This window comes from Quercus suber, unplaced genomic scaffold (assembly GCF_002906115.3).
Source record: "Quercus suber isolate HL8 unplaced genomic scaffold, Cork oak 2.0 scaffold_23, whole genome shotgun sequence".
Lineage (NCBI taxonomy): Eukaryota > Viridiplantae > Streptophyta > Magnoliopsida > Fagales > Fagaceae > Quercus > Quercus suber.
In genome coordinates this window covers 1,374,612-1,392,051 of record NW_027069488.1, presented here as the reverse complement: position 1 = coordinate 1,392,051, position 17,440 = coordinate 1,374,612, and the positions used below count along the sequence as shown (strand labels likewise).

Here is a 17,440-nt window from a genome sequence, read left to right as displayed (position 1 = left end):
TCAAATCTTGGTTCTTTTCATAAAGAGAAGAAGGCAACGCCACTAAGCTACAAGATTCTTTGCTTCTAAATAACTTTTTCTAATTTTATTTTATTCTTAAAAGTTGACATAACAATTTATAAGATTTGTGATGTAAAAATTGTAATAGTTGTAGGATGATTCTAACAAATAAATAGGCTCTTAAACATGCTTGCATCACTTGGACTCTTCAATCTTCATGAATTGCTTGGTAGACATTATTGTAAAAAGGTGCTAATGTGTAATGGAGCCTCTATTGGCCATCATTGCAAGCGTTGTTCTTTTGCTTCACTTTTAAGGGGGAAAAATACACCCTATTTCGGGTGTATGCTTCCTCCGTTTATGGGCCCTTATAGAGCCTCCTCAAGGAGCCATGTGCCATCTTGTTTGAGAATCTTTCTGTCTTGTTTTTAGGTCTCTTACCTCTGTAGATCTAGAGTCTGCCTTTGTGGGTTTCTCGTGTTTGGAGCATTTTTATCTGCCTTTGTTGGCTGTCGTTCTTTCCTCCTCAAATGTTTGACTCAAAAAGTACAGCTTATTTGCATCATCTTTTTTGGATCTTAAATTCTTAATTAGAGCAACAAGTTTTTTGATGACATTTTACATGTTTACTATTTTTCGCTGAGAGACAGTGTTTTACTAATATATATAAATACTCACTGTAAATACTTTATTGGCAATAATACTTTTGTCGATTCATTAAAAAAGAAAAAGAAGAAGTGAAGAACACACTATTACAAGAAGGGTAGGTTCAGCCATATTACAATTTACAATATAGGTAGGAGTTGTTTAACAAATGAATTTTGAAAAGCTATCCCTCATATCAGTTGAGTTAACTTGCTCATAAACTCTCATGCATTTGATTTACGATCCAAATTGTCATTTTGTGCATATCCCTAATGAAGGGGAATATTTATGAAATTTCTAGATTTGTGAGATGCAAAAATAGAAAAAAAATATGCTCCAAAGAAAAAAAATCATACAAGACAATATTTAAGTGGTTCAGTAATTTGCCTACGTCTATGATGTTGCAAGGATTTCATTATTCTCAAAAAATCTCCCATTAAAAACCATAACAATATTATTTTGGGTCAACTCATAATTTGGATCAAACACAATTAGGCTCCACAAAACCCAACACTTAATACATTTGATGTAAGTTGTCATTCTCGGCATATTTCTTTAGGTAAGCAAGCTCTCTTAAGTCATAACCCAGTTTAATCATTTCCTGTTCAACAAATCAATCAATATAAATGCTATTTTAAAAGGGAAATGTTAACGAGTGCCGTCTGAGCATTGGTTAAGAATCCATTTTAAGAAAGTTTTGATATTACTTTTATGGGAAATAAAAAAAGCTGTCAAAACATTAATTGTTTTTTTTTTCCATAAAAACTTTTTTTAATTGGATTGTTAATCAATACTTTATGGCACTCGTTAATATGACCCATTTTAAAAACCTACCTCTGATGTCAATTAAATTGATTCTCTCACAAACTTTCATACATTTTACTGTGATCCAATGTGTCATTCTGTGCAATAGTCTTCTTTGGCAAATGGTAATAGCTAGGAGTCCACTTATTCCAGTTTAATAATTTATTGTATATTTTTATAACAAGAAGTAAATGCTGTAAGATTTATATTTTAATGTGGGGTTCAAGGGTTCTTCATAAAAGAAAAAAAAAATTGGGTTTGAGGGAAAATTCCGTATTTAATAATATAAAATATTATTTGAAAGAATCTAGTTCTATATCCAATTAAACTAATTCCCTATGAAATTGTGGGTTCCAGTTAGCTCAATTGGTAAAGTCTTTGATGGTTGTATAAGAGATCTGGGGTTCAATTCCTGCTTATACCAAAAACTAATTGGTGTCTTGGTCTGATAATAAAGAACTATCATTAGGAGCGGATGCCATAGGTTGAAACTCTCTAAAAAAAAAAAAAAAAATCCCTATGAAATTTAATGTAAATTATGTAATAGTAATACAAATTCTTTACAACCTTGACATGGAAATCAAGACCACCTCAGGCCTCTACATAAGGTTTGAACAATTTATTGATGTAATAATTTAATTTTTGTATTATGTAAATAGATTTACTTGCATGGTTCTGAATAGTCAGCCCGCCTAAATTTGCAAGGAACTTGAAACTGGTTGTAATTAGGCCCAAATTGTTGGTCAAACTTTTTTTGGGTCATATATTAACTCCTGGCCCATTTCATATATACCCAGTTTGTATATCACAAATTTCGTAGCCATGGGTGGGGTTAAACAGTTAAGAGTTAAGACTCCAAAGTCCAAACCTCTACCGTACTACCACTCTAGGCTATGACATGGTCCATGGATACCTTCTCTAAGAAACCCAGTACAAAATAAAAGGTTTTTCTTAGTAAGTATAATATTATATATATATATATATATATATATATTAGCTGGTTTGCATGTCTTGAACTAATCTAAAACTTCTCAATAACGTAATTTAAAGCCTTTGACATTTTTCTTTGTAAAACCAATAAGCCCTTAAGATGGAAAAGCTATTAGCCTATAAAGTTTGTAGAGAAACTTTGTTCTATATCTTTGGGCTTTAGAGGAAATGGACTAAAAGCTACATTTGCATAAGTAACTTAGAAGATTGATCAATTAATGATAATGCATAACAAAGTTTTTTTCCAAACTAATTTAGATATAAAATTTTCAAACTTCTTATATATCTCTTTTTTTTGTGTGAATTTTGAAAATATAACTGTTGAACATGTTCCTTACGTTCTTAACATGCATATCAAATTTAGTTTAAATAGAGTGTTGTAACGTTCCATCAGTTAAAAAAAAAAAAAGAGGAGAGGATCAGATTGTTTTAGCTCTCACGTGCCCCCCACCCTTACGTTCTTAACATGCATATCAAATTTAGTTCAAATAAAATGTTGTAACGTCCCATTAGTTAAAAAAAAAAGAGAGGAGAGGATCAGATTGTTTTAGCTCTCACGTGCCCTCCACCTAGCCCCACTACCTATCACACAATCCACTCCCTCTTATCTCTACTTTGGCCGGCTCACTCCCTCACTTCTCCTTTCTTTCTTTTTCTTCTTTTTTATTTCGGTAGAACTCCTTTTCACTCCTTCAAACTCTCTTGCTGGCATCTCCAAATCAATATCTCCACCATCATTTTTTCTGGCAAGATCACAAGAAAAATTTTTGGGAACCCATAAACACCTTCACATCCTTTTTTTGAGGTAAAAATTTCTCATCTTTTTGGTGGGTTTTGTACTTTTGCTTGAGGTTATTTTATCTAAGCTTTAATAATGATACCCATGTGATTTATAAGCATTGGAAGTGATATTTATGTGTTTTTATGTATGGGTTTTGTATTGGGGGAATTATTTGATGAGTGGGTATATATTTTGTGCTATTTATGGCTACTTAAGGTTTATTTATGGTGGAAAAATTTAGAGGTTTTAAGTTATAACATGTGATGGTTGGTGAATTTAATTTTTCCTTTGCCATTGGGTTTATTTGGAGTTAGCTGAAGTTCTAAATTTCTTGTCTTCGAGAATATTTTGATTTTGCTTTCATGGGTTTCTTATTGATATAGTATAAATTTTATAGAAGTTAGTCATTATGTTGGAGATGATATTAAATGGGTTAACTTTATATATTGGAGTTTATGCCTTGTGAATCAATTTGTTGAGAAACTTTGGAAGTGGGATATATTATTATTGATAAAGTTAAATACTAGGCTTGCCTAATTAAGTGATTATTTGGCAATTCCTAAATTGTGGCTAGATGCAATTTCAAGCTCTATACTTATTGTGATAGGTTTACTTGATATTGTTTAGGTTCTAGCTAAACTCCTTGGAGCTTGGAGAATTAGGATTTTGCGGTTGTAAGGTAAGTAACATTTTAATGGGATTTTGAAAAATAACATAAATGTTGTTTTTGGGTTAGACAAGTTTTTGGAAATTACTTATGGAAACTATATTTTCCTAAAAACTACTGTGTCATAACCTTAATATATATATATATATATGATTATATATGAAAATGCATCATATTTGGTATTGCGTTTGGGAAAATGCATGAATTGTTGATATGGAAGAATGAGCATCTTTTATTTAATCTTTGATAAGAAAATCATTGATTTTATGGTATATTGAAAAATTTAGAGATGCTTATCTTGTCTTGTATTATTTGGGAAATTGATAGAAAATCATTTGACAAGAATGAAGTTGAAAACCTTACAAACTTTGTAGAAATTAGATTATTTAAGGTTTTCTGAAATTACTTGGGTATGAACTATGTGTTTCAAAGTAGTGTAACCTGTAAGTTTATGTTGTTTTAACACCATGCCATGTGTGATTTCCTAGTGATCACCTGATTTGGTTTTCGTGGTCTTTGTAACAACGGAATCAAGTTTAGGTCAGTGTCCTTTCACTTTGGATGACGCGTTCTTCCCTGTTGTCCATGGGGGGAAGAGGATTTCTTGATTGTGTGTGGGTGAGGCTGCTGCCCATAGGGCCAAGAGACCACATGCAAGAGAGGTCCTATTTGGCGCACTCTCTTTGCTGCCCATGGGGGAAGAGAAAAATCTTGAGGGTATGGGTGAGGCTGCTGTCCATAGGGCCAAGAGTCTGCATACCAGAGAGGACAATATCATGCCAATTGTGAATGGGTGGATCCCCTGACTGGTCTATGTGGTAGTGTGGTATATTTGAGATAAATTACCATATGTTAGATTTTATGGCTTTGGAATTATATTATTATTGCTCACAGATTATAGCATGTGGTTTCAAGATATTTACTTTGAGGAACTTCTATTTCATTATTAAATCATTCTTGTCATATTACTATTATTATAGTAGATGAAACTTGCATTTCCCCAATCCCTATTAAATATGCTACTTAGTGGGTTCTGTCTCATCCCATTATTTTATAACATTTTCAGAGTAGACAACAGTCTTTTGAGACAGCCTTTTGGTGGCTAACAGTAATTAGACTAACTACTGACGGAGGCTGAAACTTTTGTAATGGGTATATTTGATGGTGTACATCTTAGAATAGGCTTGACTCATTCTTTTGTATATTAAAGTGGTTGTGACGCTATTTCCACTGATGGGACAAGTTGATGATATGTAATTAATTATTCAGACCTTTATTCTTTTGTGACCAATGGTCCTTGTAATTATTGCTTAGAGCTCTGACTTACCTTGAGAGCATATTTAATGAAATTATTATGATAATTCTTAATGTTGGTATTTGATATGATTTATGTGGATTGGATTGTCAAAAAGGAAAATCTACAAGTTCTTTGAGATGTCTTTTTCATGCTTTGGACCCTTTGGGGTTTGGGGTGTGACAGATGTTATTTATTATTCGATCAATAAACTTATTTTTTATGAATAATTTTATATCACAAAAACTTGAAATTTAAACATTTGTTTGATAACATAGCAATTGATCTTTGGTTTTCTTAAATCAGATGTTATTCAAATCGGATGATTTATGTGAATGATGTGTTTATTTTTATTTTTTTATACTCTCTTAGTTTATGTCATATGGTGCAATTTTTTTTATTGTTATAATTTATTAATTTACCTAAATGGAGTGTTTTTATTTTATTTTATTTGCTTTTTATAATTATAAAATATATAATTTAATAAATTAATAAGAAAAAAACTTAGGTACAGTACTTTAGGTGTTATTTCTTAGGTTTCTCTTTTACATGGCTACTTAACTAAAAAATACACTTCCATCTCATGAGAAAAAATCCACATGGCAGAATCTTAAAAAAAGAACTTAAGGAACAACGCTTAAGTCTTGCTCAATTAATAAATCTACAATTCGACCAATGAATCAGTGAACCAATTCTTCAGTCGAATCAACCACTGATATAGTTTTTATAACTATTTGGAGAAAAACTTCGTTCATCATAGCATCAATTTTTTTAGAATTTGTTTGCAACTTTTACCAAAGTTTTTTTTTAAAAAAAAAAAAAAAAAAGAAAGAAAGAAAAGAAAAAGGCTAGTATTTAGCTAAAGGAAAAAAAAAATTGATGATAATTTTTAAATTGCTCGAGAAAATGTTCATATTTTTAATGTCACAAACAACAAAGCGGTCAACAGAATTGTATCTTGATTGGCACCCACCCCTTCTTTGGGAGTTCGACCTATCTTCCCCCTCTCCTCCAAAAAAAGAAAAAGAAAAAGAAAAAAAATCCAAAATATATGCCTAGGTAAAAAATTTGGACTTACGCCTCAAAAGAAAAAAAAAAAAAAATCCAAAACATTGGATTTACGCCTCAAATCCACCAAATAGACTAGTAAAAATCACACTCTTAGGTAAAAATTTTAAGAAAAAATAAAAAAAATCTCGCATTTTTAACATTATGTGCCATTTCTAATAGGCTGTATAATGAATGAATTGTGCCGTTTGAGTAAATGCCAACTGGCACCCCAACGGTCAAAAAATTTAAAATTTCTAATACTTATCCGGTTGCCCAACGGTCATATCTCCACTATCTTCCTTTTCTTTCTCCATCATTCAGTACAGCAGTTTGCCATTTTCTCTCTTCGTTCAAAACTTGCATCCAGATAGATCACAAACTCAGAAGAAAAGAAGAAAAACTCTTTATAATTCGTTGAGTGAATTTGTGAAATAGAGAATATATCTTCTTGTGTGAAAAGGGTTTAAAACATTGTGGGCAAGAATGGTGAAAGAAATGAACGATCCTGATAAGTATGTATCATCATCAACGCCAATCAAAGCCTCTGAAATTCCAAGAGCCTCAGCAACAGGTAACCCTTTTTTTTCACTCTTTTTCTCTGTTTTATATGTTTGGTTGCCAAGAAAGTATAGGAAAACATTGAAAGAAAAACTTGCAGTCTAGTAAGGGGTTGAAGTTATTTTTATGAAGCCATAATTCATTTTACATATTATGTTTACTTTTTTCCCATTATTTTCCCAGTAACCAAACAAGGGTTTTGGAGATTTCTTCTAATAGTTTTTATTTTTTTATTTTTTTTATGAGACTTCGAATAGTTTTTGAATTCACTAATTCACTACATATGTTTTGGTTTAATTCGTGATGAGAAAGTTTGTTTCTTTGATAATTGAAGGTGAGATCATGATTAAGATTTAAGAATAGCTATGTAATAGAGCTTCAATCTTTCTTTTTCTTTTTCTTGGTTCTAGTTCCTTTTTCTTGGTTCTTTAAAAGCTTGTTTCCAGTTTCAAATTTGTACCAAGAAAGTTTGTTTCCTTGTAATTTCAGATGAGAACGATCAAAGCCATCAACAAATGGGTCCTAACTCGCCAAACCCAAAGAAATTAACCCAAAAGCATTACATGTCCCCAACCATATCTGCAGCTTCCAAGGCCATAATCCCAAAAAAGAAAATCTTAGCTGAAAGGAATGAAGCCTCAGAATCTATTTTCTCGGAACCCGTTTCAAAAGAAAAAAAAAAAAAAATCCAAAACATTGGATTTACGCCTCAAATCCACCAAATAGACTAGTAAAAATCACACTCTTAGGTAAAAATTTTAAGAAAAAATAAAAAAAATCTCGCATTTTTAACATTATGTGCCATTTCTAATAGGCTGTATAATGAATGAATTGTGCCGTTTGAGTAAATGCCAACTGGCACCCCAACGGTCAAAAAATTTAAAATTTCTAATACTTATCCGGTTGCCCAACGGTCATATCTCCACTATCTTCCTTTTCTTTCTCCATCATTCAGTACAGCAGTTTGCCATTTTCTCTCTTCGTTCAAAACTTGCATCCAGATAGATCACAAACTCAGAAGAAAAGAAGAAAAACTCTTTATAATTCGTTGAGTGAATTTGTGAAATAGAGAATATATCTTCTTGTGTGAAAAGGGTTTAAAACATTGTGGGCAAGAATGGTGAAAGAAATGAACGATCCTGATAAGTATGTATCATCATCAACGCCAATCAAAGCCTCTGAAATTCCAAGAGCCTCAGCAACAGGTAACCCTTTTTTTTCACTCTTTTTCTCTGTTTTATATGTTTGGTTGCCAAGAAAGTATAGGAAAACATTGAAAGAAAAACTTGCAGTCTAGTAAGGGGTTGAAGTTATTTTTATGAAGCCATAATTCATTTTACATATTATGTTTACTTTTTTCCCATTATTTTCCCAGTAACCAAACAAGGGTTTTGGAGATTTCTTCTAATAGTTTTTATTTTTTTATTTTTTTTATGAGACTTCGAATAGTTTTTGAATTCACTAATTCACTACATATGTTTTGGTTTAATTCGTGATGAGAAAGTTTGTTTCTTTGATAATTGAAGGTGAGATCATGATTAAGATTTAAGAATAGCTATGTAATAAAGCTTCAATCTTTCTTTTTCTTTTTCTTGGTTCTAGTTCCTTTTTCTTGGTTCTTTAAAAGCTTGTTTCCAGTTTCAAATTTGTACCAAGAAAGTTTGTTTCCTTGTAATTTCAGATGAGAACGATCAAAGCCATCAACAAATGGGTCCTAACTCGCCAAACCCAAAGAAATTAACCCAAAAGCATTACATGTCCCCAACCATATCTGCAGCTTCCAAGGCCATAATCCCAAAAAAGAAAATCTTAGCTGAAAGGAATGAAGCCTCAGAATCTATTTTCTCGGAACCCGTTGTCCAAAAGACCTCAAATCTTGAATCAAAAACCACTTCTTCAAACCCGGTAATGGTCAAATCTGATATAGCTTCACCTCAGGGTTTTGAACCCAATGGCAATGAGGAGAATGTTGTTGCTGATGGTTCTTTGAGGCCTTATGACCCATTAACGAATTATCTTTCTCCAAGGCCTAAGTTTCTCCGGTACAAGCCGAATAGGCGTCAAGAGATTCTCCATCGCCTAGAAAATGAAATTCCAGAAGGAAAAGATGGGCTAAGCAGTACAAGTGGTTCTTCTGAATCCCAGAAAGTCAGTGATGAAGAATCTGACTCGGGTAGCGGTCATGGCTCTTTGATTTCTTCTACTCAAGAAGGCTCCAGACCACAAGAACATGAAGAAATTGAGGAAAGTGATGGGGAAAATGAGGAGGTAGAGGAGGAGAAAGTCTGGAGTGTGAAAAGAGTGTTGGAGTCTTTGTTTTGGTTTGTGCTTTTGGTGATTTCTACCTTATATATATCTTCCGTGAATTCTCCAGAACCTTCACCTAGTTTACAATCTTTTGAGGGCCCTAAATATGGGTACTGTGAGATTCAGAACCGTACACTGGAAGCTTTCATGGCTAAGAAAGTTGAAAGTGGAAGTAACATCTGGGATCAAAGAGACGAATTACAAATGGCTTTGGATCAAGTAAGCCAGAAAGCTGATGATGACTGGATAAAGGAAGAAGAAATGGTTCAAGATGTTAAAATGGGGGGAGTCGACATTGCTGAGGAGTTTGGTGAAGTGATCAAGTTAGTAGAGGGTGGAGAAAGTGAAGCTATAGAGGTGGATGAAGATGGAAAAAAGGGAGTGGTTGGTGAGTTGGGTGAGGTGTTAGATCTACAGGCTGAAGCTATTGAAGCTAATTTTGATCATCAAAGGATGTTTACAAGCGAGATTTCTGGTCAGATAGATGAGAATTCTGAATTGCAGAATGCTGGAAATGTAGAAAAGTTTGAAGCTTTCCAGGATTATAAGGCCCCATCCTTGTCTGATGGGGTAGATCACCACATCATGGAGTCTGATATCTCAAATGTTCTTGAAGAAGAAAATGATGTTTGGGTGAAGGAAGCTGAAGAAGTTGTCAATGAGAAAGCTGGAGATGAAGAAATGGTTGAAAGAAAAATGGAGGGAATGGAAAATGTCACTATCAAGGCTGGTGAAGTAATCAACAATGGTGATACAGACACTGAAATTCTCAATTTTGAGGTGGAGGAAGAATTGGAGGAGGGGCTAAAGAAGCAGTTGGAAACTGATTCATTACTGAAACTGGTTATTGGGGTTTCAGTATTTTCTATGATTGTTGCCTTTTTGGTCTTGGGTTTTCACTTTAAGCGTAAGAAAGCTTTGAGGAAGGATTCGTCTCTAATAGCAAAGCCTTGTTCTGAAGTTTTGATAGTAGAGAAGGAGAAAAAGGATTCTTCTTTGATACCAATAGAGAAGAACAAAACTACCAGAAAGGATTCTTTCATTGTTAAGCCTTGTACTGAATCTGGCATGGGAGACAAATGTAGCTCAGAGCTGCTTGGTGAGTCTTTTAGGAGTCATCCATCTTTTCATCCAATGGAGGAAGTTCCCAAACATGATTATGAAAGCCGAGCACCATCAGTTGAGTTGCTTGGTGAGTTTGAGGTTGGAGAAGTAAGCAGTTCTCTGAGAAGCAGTGGTGTGAAAAACAGGAGGATGGAAATTGAAGAGAGCAGCAAGTATTCTGTTTCCACGGAGAAGAAATCAGGGAGCAAGGCTCATCCAATTCCTGTTCAGTCCCAGTCGACCTTTTCAGAGTTCTCTGCCGGAGAATCTCATTCATATGGAAGATTTACTGCTGAGAGGAAGATTGTGAAGGTAAGAAATATTTGGTTTTATAATATGTTTACAATTTACTAATCATTTTTTCCTATGATTGTTTTAGTTTTAGTTTGAATCAAAATGGCTTTTGATTAATTATCTTAGTATTGTTTTATTAATAACTTGACACCAAGGTAACATTATGATTTTTGAGAGATAGAAGTGGTGCATACAGCATGTTTAGCATAATTGTAGTGATTCCGCATGCATCTGTTCATTCCTGTATCATCATTTATTTGTCTTAACAGATGAATGAACATTTATTTATGTGGCTAAATGCGTTCATACGTATATATCACATCCATTTAGCACTAGTTATATGCATACATATGATGTAAAATTGGACCTACCAATTAATTCTATTTCCCCCAATTTAGCTAGCATGAGTATAAACACAAGAGAGATGCTATGTCTACAACATTTCTACAACATTTTTACAAAAAATCACAGGTGGTTAGTTGTTATTGGTTCAAATTTGAAATTAACAATAAGATTACTTTTTTGCTTCAACAAAAACAACCAGTAACAACCTGCCACTTAGGATTTGTTGTAAAAATATTGTAGACATATCATTTCTCTAAACACAATAATGACACGGTGATGTAACTATCAAATTCTTTAAAAAAGAAAAAAGAAAAAGAAAAATGCCACAACACATTTAAGTTCCAAGGATAATGACTTACCATTTTTCTTCTTTGAACTGCAATGCATTGAAGGAATGAAATTTTTATAATTCTAGTGCTTATCATTTTAATTATTAGCAAGCATTTTATGCCAATTTTTTTTGGTGTCAAAATAGGAGGTCAGAGATGGAGAAGTGCAGGAAATTACAACTCCAGTGAGGCGATCAAGCAGAATCCGAAATCGCTCAGTCATGTCTCCATGAACTGCTGTCACGTTTTTTGTTTTGCTGATGTGCACCAGTTGGAACAGCGTCCTCTGTTGTTTCAAATTTCAGCCTTCTTCCATTGTAAAACTTCTGAGGAGTTAGGCTGTTTAACATCTTTGACTGTAGTCTATAAAAAAAGCTGAGCAGTTGTTAATCTTAGGCATTGATTCTTTTGTAGTTGGATTGTGGTTGAATGAAATTGAACTTATGATTACATTCACGCACCTTTGACACCAACTAATCTATCTCATATATATATGTTTCTTCTATCTTTCTTTTCTTTCTTGTCTTATCTCTATCAATATGCTAATGGTACTTTGTCACTAACATATTGAGGTTGCTTGTCCTCTTCCCATGGTAATTATAATATTGGCCACAGTGCATTGTACAAGCTGCTAATGTTGAGTCAAGTTGTTGGAATGAAGTGGAAAGTACATTAGCAAGTAGATATAATTGAGATACTGCAACACATGTTAGGTGCAACTCCAAAAACTTTAGTATGAGATTTGATATATAAATGTTATGCTAACTTCAGTGAAATATTTTAAAGTGGATCTTCAAATTTCTTGACAGAAGCGTTCAGAGAAAAAATATTCCAAAGTATATGATTTCTATGTTAATAAAGTAGAGGAATTGTGCTGTCTTCATTATGTCCATTGATGCTCCTATTTGGCTATTGAATTATGATCTTTACTAGTCAGTGAAAAGAAAAGTTCTAGACAGATACAATATAACTTCTTATGGCAGACACAGATTTATAGGGATTTGCCTGAGCAGACTCAAAAAGTGGCACATATAACTTCTCATGGCAGACACAGATTTATAGGGATTTGCCTGAGCAGACTCAAAAAGTGGTCCTTCTCCAGCTTCATATGTTGGTATCACTATGTGCAGAATGATTTCTAAAATAGCTTCTGATCTATGTGGATTCATACTGGCCTGACATGTCTAATGAAATCGTAAATGGCTCATTTTGACAGTTCTTAACAACACAGATGAACTTGTTCAACTCCTAGGATATTATTTTATTTTTTGAGTCCTAATTAGTCAAGTGGATTCATTTGAAAACACCCTCTAATTCCAGAAACTGAAGATGCTCGTTTCAGTTATTGTCCAATTTTTTTGAAGTTGTACATTTCTCAGTTGCATTCATTTTAGAATATCATTCACAAACGTACTCTCTAGATTAAAAAAAAAAAAAAAGGACTAGTGCTGGAGTGCATAACAATCAAAATTTTGAATCTGGGTATTGGGAGATAATACAAATCTGCAGATGCCCAGAAAAAGAAAAAAAGAAAAAAAAAGAAAGAAAGTGATATATACTTTTCTGAATACATGATCATAAAGTTTGTATTCACTTGCTCTTTACCCTTACAACTCTACCGGAAAAAAACATGCTCTCACCCTTACAACTCTACCTGAAAAAAACATGTATGTTTCATCAAGTCTTGATAAGTTTACAGGTTAAAGGTTCTTCTGTACAGGAATTGGAGGAGGCCTACTAATACTCAAAAAACTTCCTCTTCTACCGGATAAAGATAAAGATGACAAAGAACCTCTACTCTTCTTATAGATGGTAGCCTTGGGAAGGGTGTATGGTTTCTGGGCATCCAATCCTCCTCCATAGCTCTTGCATGATTTCATTTTCCTTCTATAAGGAGTTTCCTTTTTTGCAAGGTCTTCTATGCTCATAACCCTTGAGAGAGATGTAAAAGACTGAGACTTGCCTTGAAAGTACTTGGAAAGTCCTCTCCTGCATACATTAGAACTTATATTAGCCTAATACTCCAATATTTTAACAAGAATTTCTATCCTTTCAGAATCTATGCAAATATATTTTTAGATTTGGAACAAAGGCTGCTGGTTTTTCTTTTAAAAAAATCTATGGACAATATCTTTTAAGTTTCAATATATTCTCCTTTATTTCTACTAAAAACCGAATCTAGAAAAAATCATAGTGATAAATTCGAATAATAATTGCTACTTTGACAAAAAAGGTAATGGTTGAAAATTTTATCAAGCATTCATGCCAACCCAGAAAGGAGTTTCTAGCTCCAAAAAAGCTTATCACAAAAAACTTTTCCTAGAGTTTGTTCAAGCGACTTACTTGATGGGTAATTGGGCCATGAGTTCTGACAATTCATACAAAGGTCCACTAGAATGTGAGGAGGATAAAGAATATGAAGTTGATGAAGATGCATCATCCACCATGTCTGATGATGATGCTGATCCACTAGAAATCCTTGAATCTTCAAGGGAGGATGTTGATGATTCCATATTACTATCATCATTATTATCATGACCACCTTCCATGATCACCCAGCTGCCTTCATCTTTATCTTTGGCATGAAGCTCTTTGTATAGCTTAATTTGATCTTGAATCATTTCTTTTCCACCTTCACTCATTGATAGCAAAATGATCTTGGGAGGATAAAGTTGCATATATGAATATTAATGGTTTTCAATTTTCAAATACCAAGCCCATATATCTTGCACGCATGAACTTTAGGGCACTTCTTAGGGACCATATACATATGGATATATATAGAACTTTCACATGTTAGAAGAGTACGTGGATTAGATGGCTACTTTTGGGAAATTAGGTGCCATGACATCTAGGTGCACAGAAATCCCATAATTTTGAGGGTAAAGTAGCACCACATGTACAATGCATGTTCTCTGTATAAGTAGAAACGTGACCCCCCACCCAATAACAAAAAAGAAAAACCAATAAAATAAAATAAAAAGAATAATAATTATAGTTAGTGAATTGGTTTTTTTTTTTTTTTTGAAAATGGTAATGAATTGGTTTTGGTTAAACTTGAATTTTAAAAAAAAATTTATAAGAATATCATAACTTTTATTAAAAATAAGATAAATACAATACATCATGAGCAAAAACTAACTTAATTATATTTGGAGTTTCCTTTATTCAAACTACAAAATTATCAATATCTTTGACATAATGAGCCAAGATGTGAAAGCCTTATTTAATTAGTTATTTTACTCAAAACAAATTTGGCTTTGAATTATCATTTATCTCACTTGTTATAACCTACAAGGAAACAAAGAAAAAGATTAATGTAGATAAAGAAAAACTAATTGGCAATATTTCCTTTATCTTTATTGGTAAAAGTGTCTAATAGCGACCGGAGGCATACAAATTCCATGCACTTAAGTGTTAGTCTAGCAAGGTTCTCATATTCATTATTTATTTCTACGGTTTGTCTTTTTCTTTTTCATTCATTGCATTATCTTAGATTCGACATTATCTTCTCTTATGGTATGAGTTCATTGACCACGCCCCATTGTTGATTGTACTTGGAGAAAAGAGGATAAGCTCTATGGAATTGAAGCCATCCTTATGTGTCACTATCTATCTCTACCATATTATCTATTTTAATTAATATTTTAAGGATCACTTTGTCAATATTGCGTCAAAGAAGCACTTCTAGATGTAGAAGAACTAGGATACCTTAAGGAGGCAAAGGTTATGTAGGTACTGACTATTTCCAGCATTTATTAGGTTGCCTTGCTCAGCTAGAACCATAGGAGACAACTACTTATTCATATTAGTATTTTGACCATTTTTTTCTTATAAAAATTTAATAAATAACTAAATGGTTGAATCAACGTGAACAAAAGTGTTCTTTGACACTTTTTTTTTTTTATAAGTTTTTTTTTTGGAAATTTTTTAATTATAGTGTTTATTTCTGATGATAACTCTTTATTATCAGATTAAGATATCAATCAATTTTTGGTATAGGTGAAAATTGAACTCCAAATCTCTTATATATATATATATATATATGGCCTGCAAAAATTAATTTTACAAGACAGTATATATGGGTTCAGTTAACAATTAATTGTTGATAAATTATTTTATAAAAGTTTTGACATCACACTTTCATGAAAAATATAAAAAATTGTTAAAAAAATTAATTTTTTTTTCTTTCTCATAAAAATTTTAAAAAAATGTTTTCTAAATTAATGATTTTAGAACCTCCGTTAAATTCATTATATATATTTTTCTAAATCAATGCCTTTAAAACATTGGAAAGAACTCTTTTAATACTTTTATTTAGGTTCATTTATTCATTCAATCATCGTTTATTAGCTAGGTTTTAGAGTTATATTATTAATAAATAAAGATAATCATGTTTCTTACTGAAAAAAATGTTTGAAACATAGATAAGCATCGCTCTTGAAAAAATTGAGTGCAAGTTAAAGTTTGTTTGCCACAACACATATTTATAGGAGCATCTATTTCTATTCATAATGATAATCATGAACGTGTTAAGGATGAGCACGAAAGCGAGAGAATATGCTGAAGAAGAATACAAATGGACCACGGGATAATGTAGAATTGAATGTCCATGCAATACACGTTAATAGACTTTTTCAGTGCTAGATATGGCCCGCATAAATTAATTATACATAGAAAACGCGTTTTTGAGTCCTGTTAGTGGGATGTTATTAAGGTAATTGATAGTAATCCAAAGCAAGTGTAGCAAATGTGCTAAATATGTCAAATATTTAGCACATTTGTTACACCAAACACAAAAATAGAGGTTTATGAGTCAAATATTTAGCAAATTTGTTACACCAAACACAAAAATAGAGATTTATGAGATGTGTCAAATCTCAAAAATTATACAACATGGCTATAGTACCGTTGCAAATTTGCAACGGTACGGACAGACGTTGCAAAAATTTTATTGTTTTATATTCTCTTTTCTCTCTCCTTTCTCTTCATTTTTTCTTTTCTCTTCCCTCTCCCTCATCGGTTCCTTCTCTCTTTTCCCTGTACTGGTTTCCTCTCTCTTCTACCAGTCCGGAATGTTCACCAGTAGCGACGATGGTGCAGCTCCGACGACGACAGCGCACTCCACCACGCTCAATCAGCCATGCTCGATCTCACCCGGGGGTTTTGGGTTTGAGTTTCGTGTTGCTGAGTTACTGGGTTCTGGTTTGAGAATCGGTGGTAGCTAGTTGTTTGGTTGGCTAGTAGTTCACGTGGTGGTGGTTTGATGGTTGTGGGATTGAGGTTTGGGTCTGGTGGTCTGAGGTTTGGGTCAGTGAGTTTTGGTTGATTTTGTGCGTTTTGTGGTTTGGGTCTGTGGTTGATCGTGGTTTGGATCAATGGGTTTTGGTTGATATTTTGAGTTTTTTGGTTTGTTGCGATACTCTGCGGTGGTTGGTCATTGATCGTGGGTTTGGTGGTTTGTTGTGAATCATGTGATGTTTGGCGGTGCTATGGTGGTGGTTCGGTTGGTTTGGTATGGGTTTTTAGAGTGGTTCTCGGTATTTTTCTATGTGAATGGTGGTGAATGGTGGTGGGTCTTGGTGTTTTGCTGGGTTTTTGGTGGTGGGTCTTGGTGGTTTGTTGTGTTTGTGTTGATGATGGCTATCAGTTAGTGGTTGTTGGTGGCTGTTGTTGCGGTTGTGGTGGATGTGTCGTTATTGTGGATGATGGTGATGAAAGGAGAAGATAATATATTATTTTAATGAGTAATAAATATTATTTTAATGTATAGAATGGAATGATAGAACATCTGATAAATGAAATATTGTAAAATGATGTGGTAAAATAATAAAGTAGGCTTTTGATGTGTCAAATGATTTGTTTTTTGCAATATCTGCTACAGATACTCTTAATAAACTATTTTAGGAAAGTTTTGATAACATTTTAATGATAAATATAAAAAATTGTCAAAAAAATTAATTGATCTTTTCTTTTCTTATAAAAAGTTTAAAAAAATATTTTTTAAATCAATAAATTTAGAGCATTCATTAACTTTTTGGATATAAACAATTCTTACCCACAAAAAGTAATTTTATTTTTCTTTTTATTTATACAAGATAAAAATTTTACTCTATCCTAATCTAAGTGTATATGTATGTGAAACTCTCTCTTGGAGACTTGAACCTCATCCCTTACCCCCCATACCCCACAAGTATTTATACTTGTAGAGTAAATCACCGCACACGACTATCACACCAAGAGTGTGCGGTGATTCACAAAAAGTAAAGATA

General features: G+C 33.0%; 2 protein-coding genes and 1 long non-coding RNA gene across 4 annotated transcripts; 2 read left to right on the top strand and 1 right to left on the bottom strand.

Annotated features, from left to right (window-relative positions):
- The first annotated feature begins 3,032 nt into the window (after positions 1-3,032).
- On the top strand, positions 3,033-5,263 carry LOC112009734 (uncharacterized). Of its 2 annotated transcripts, none has more exons than XR_010625877.1 (3): positions 3,033-3,244; positions 3,848-3,899; positions 4,954-5,263. It is a non-coding gene; the product is annotated as an uncharacterized LOC112009734 (long non-coding RNA). The 2 variants fall into 2 exon arrangements; XR_010625876.1 differs by having other exon boundaries at positions 4,376-5,263.
- Positions 5,264-7,582: 2,319 nt separating this feature from the next.
- On the top strand, positions 7,583-11,624 carry LOC111988278 (uncharacterized). The gene is made up of 3 exons (XM_065765322.1): positions 7,583-7,994; positions 8,471-10,512; positions 11,315-11,624. The coding sequence occupies exons 1-3, from the start codon at positions 7,907-7,909 to the stop codon at positions 11,399-11,401; spliced, it is 2,217 nt and encodes a 738-aa protein (XP_065621394.1). The 5' UTR covers positions 7,583-7,906; the 3' UTR covers positions 11,402-11,624.
- A 1,076-nt stretch (positions 11,625-12,700) lies between these two features.
- LOC111988275 (protein OXIDATIVE STRESS 3) lies at positions 12,701-13,938 on the bottom strand. Its single transcript, XM_024020064.2, has 2 exons — positions 13,512-13,938; positions 12,701-13,157 (listed from the first exon to the last, which is right to left on the bottom strand). The coding sequence occupies exons 1-2, from the start codon at positions 13,844-13,846 to the stop codon at positions 12,869-12,871; spliced, it is 624 nt and encodes a 207-aa protein (XP_023875832.1). The 5' UTR covers positions 13,847-13,938; the 3' UTR covers positions 12,701-12,868.
- Positions 13,939-17,440: the final 3,502 nt, after the last annotated feature.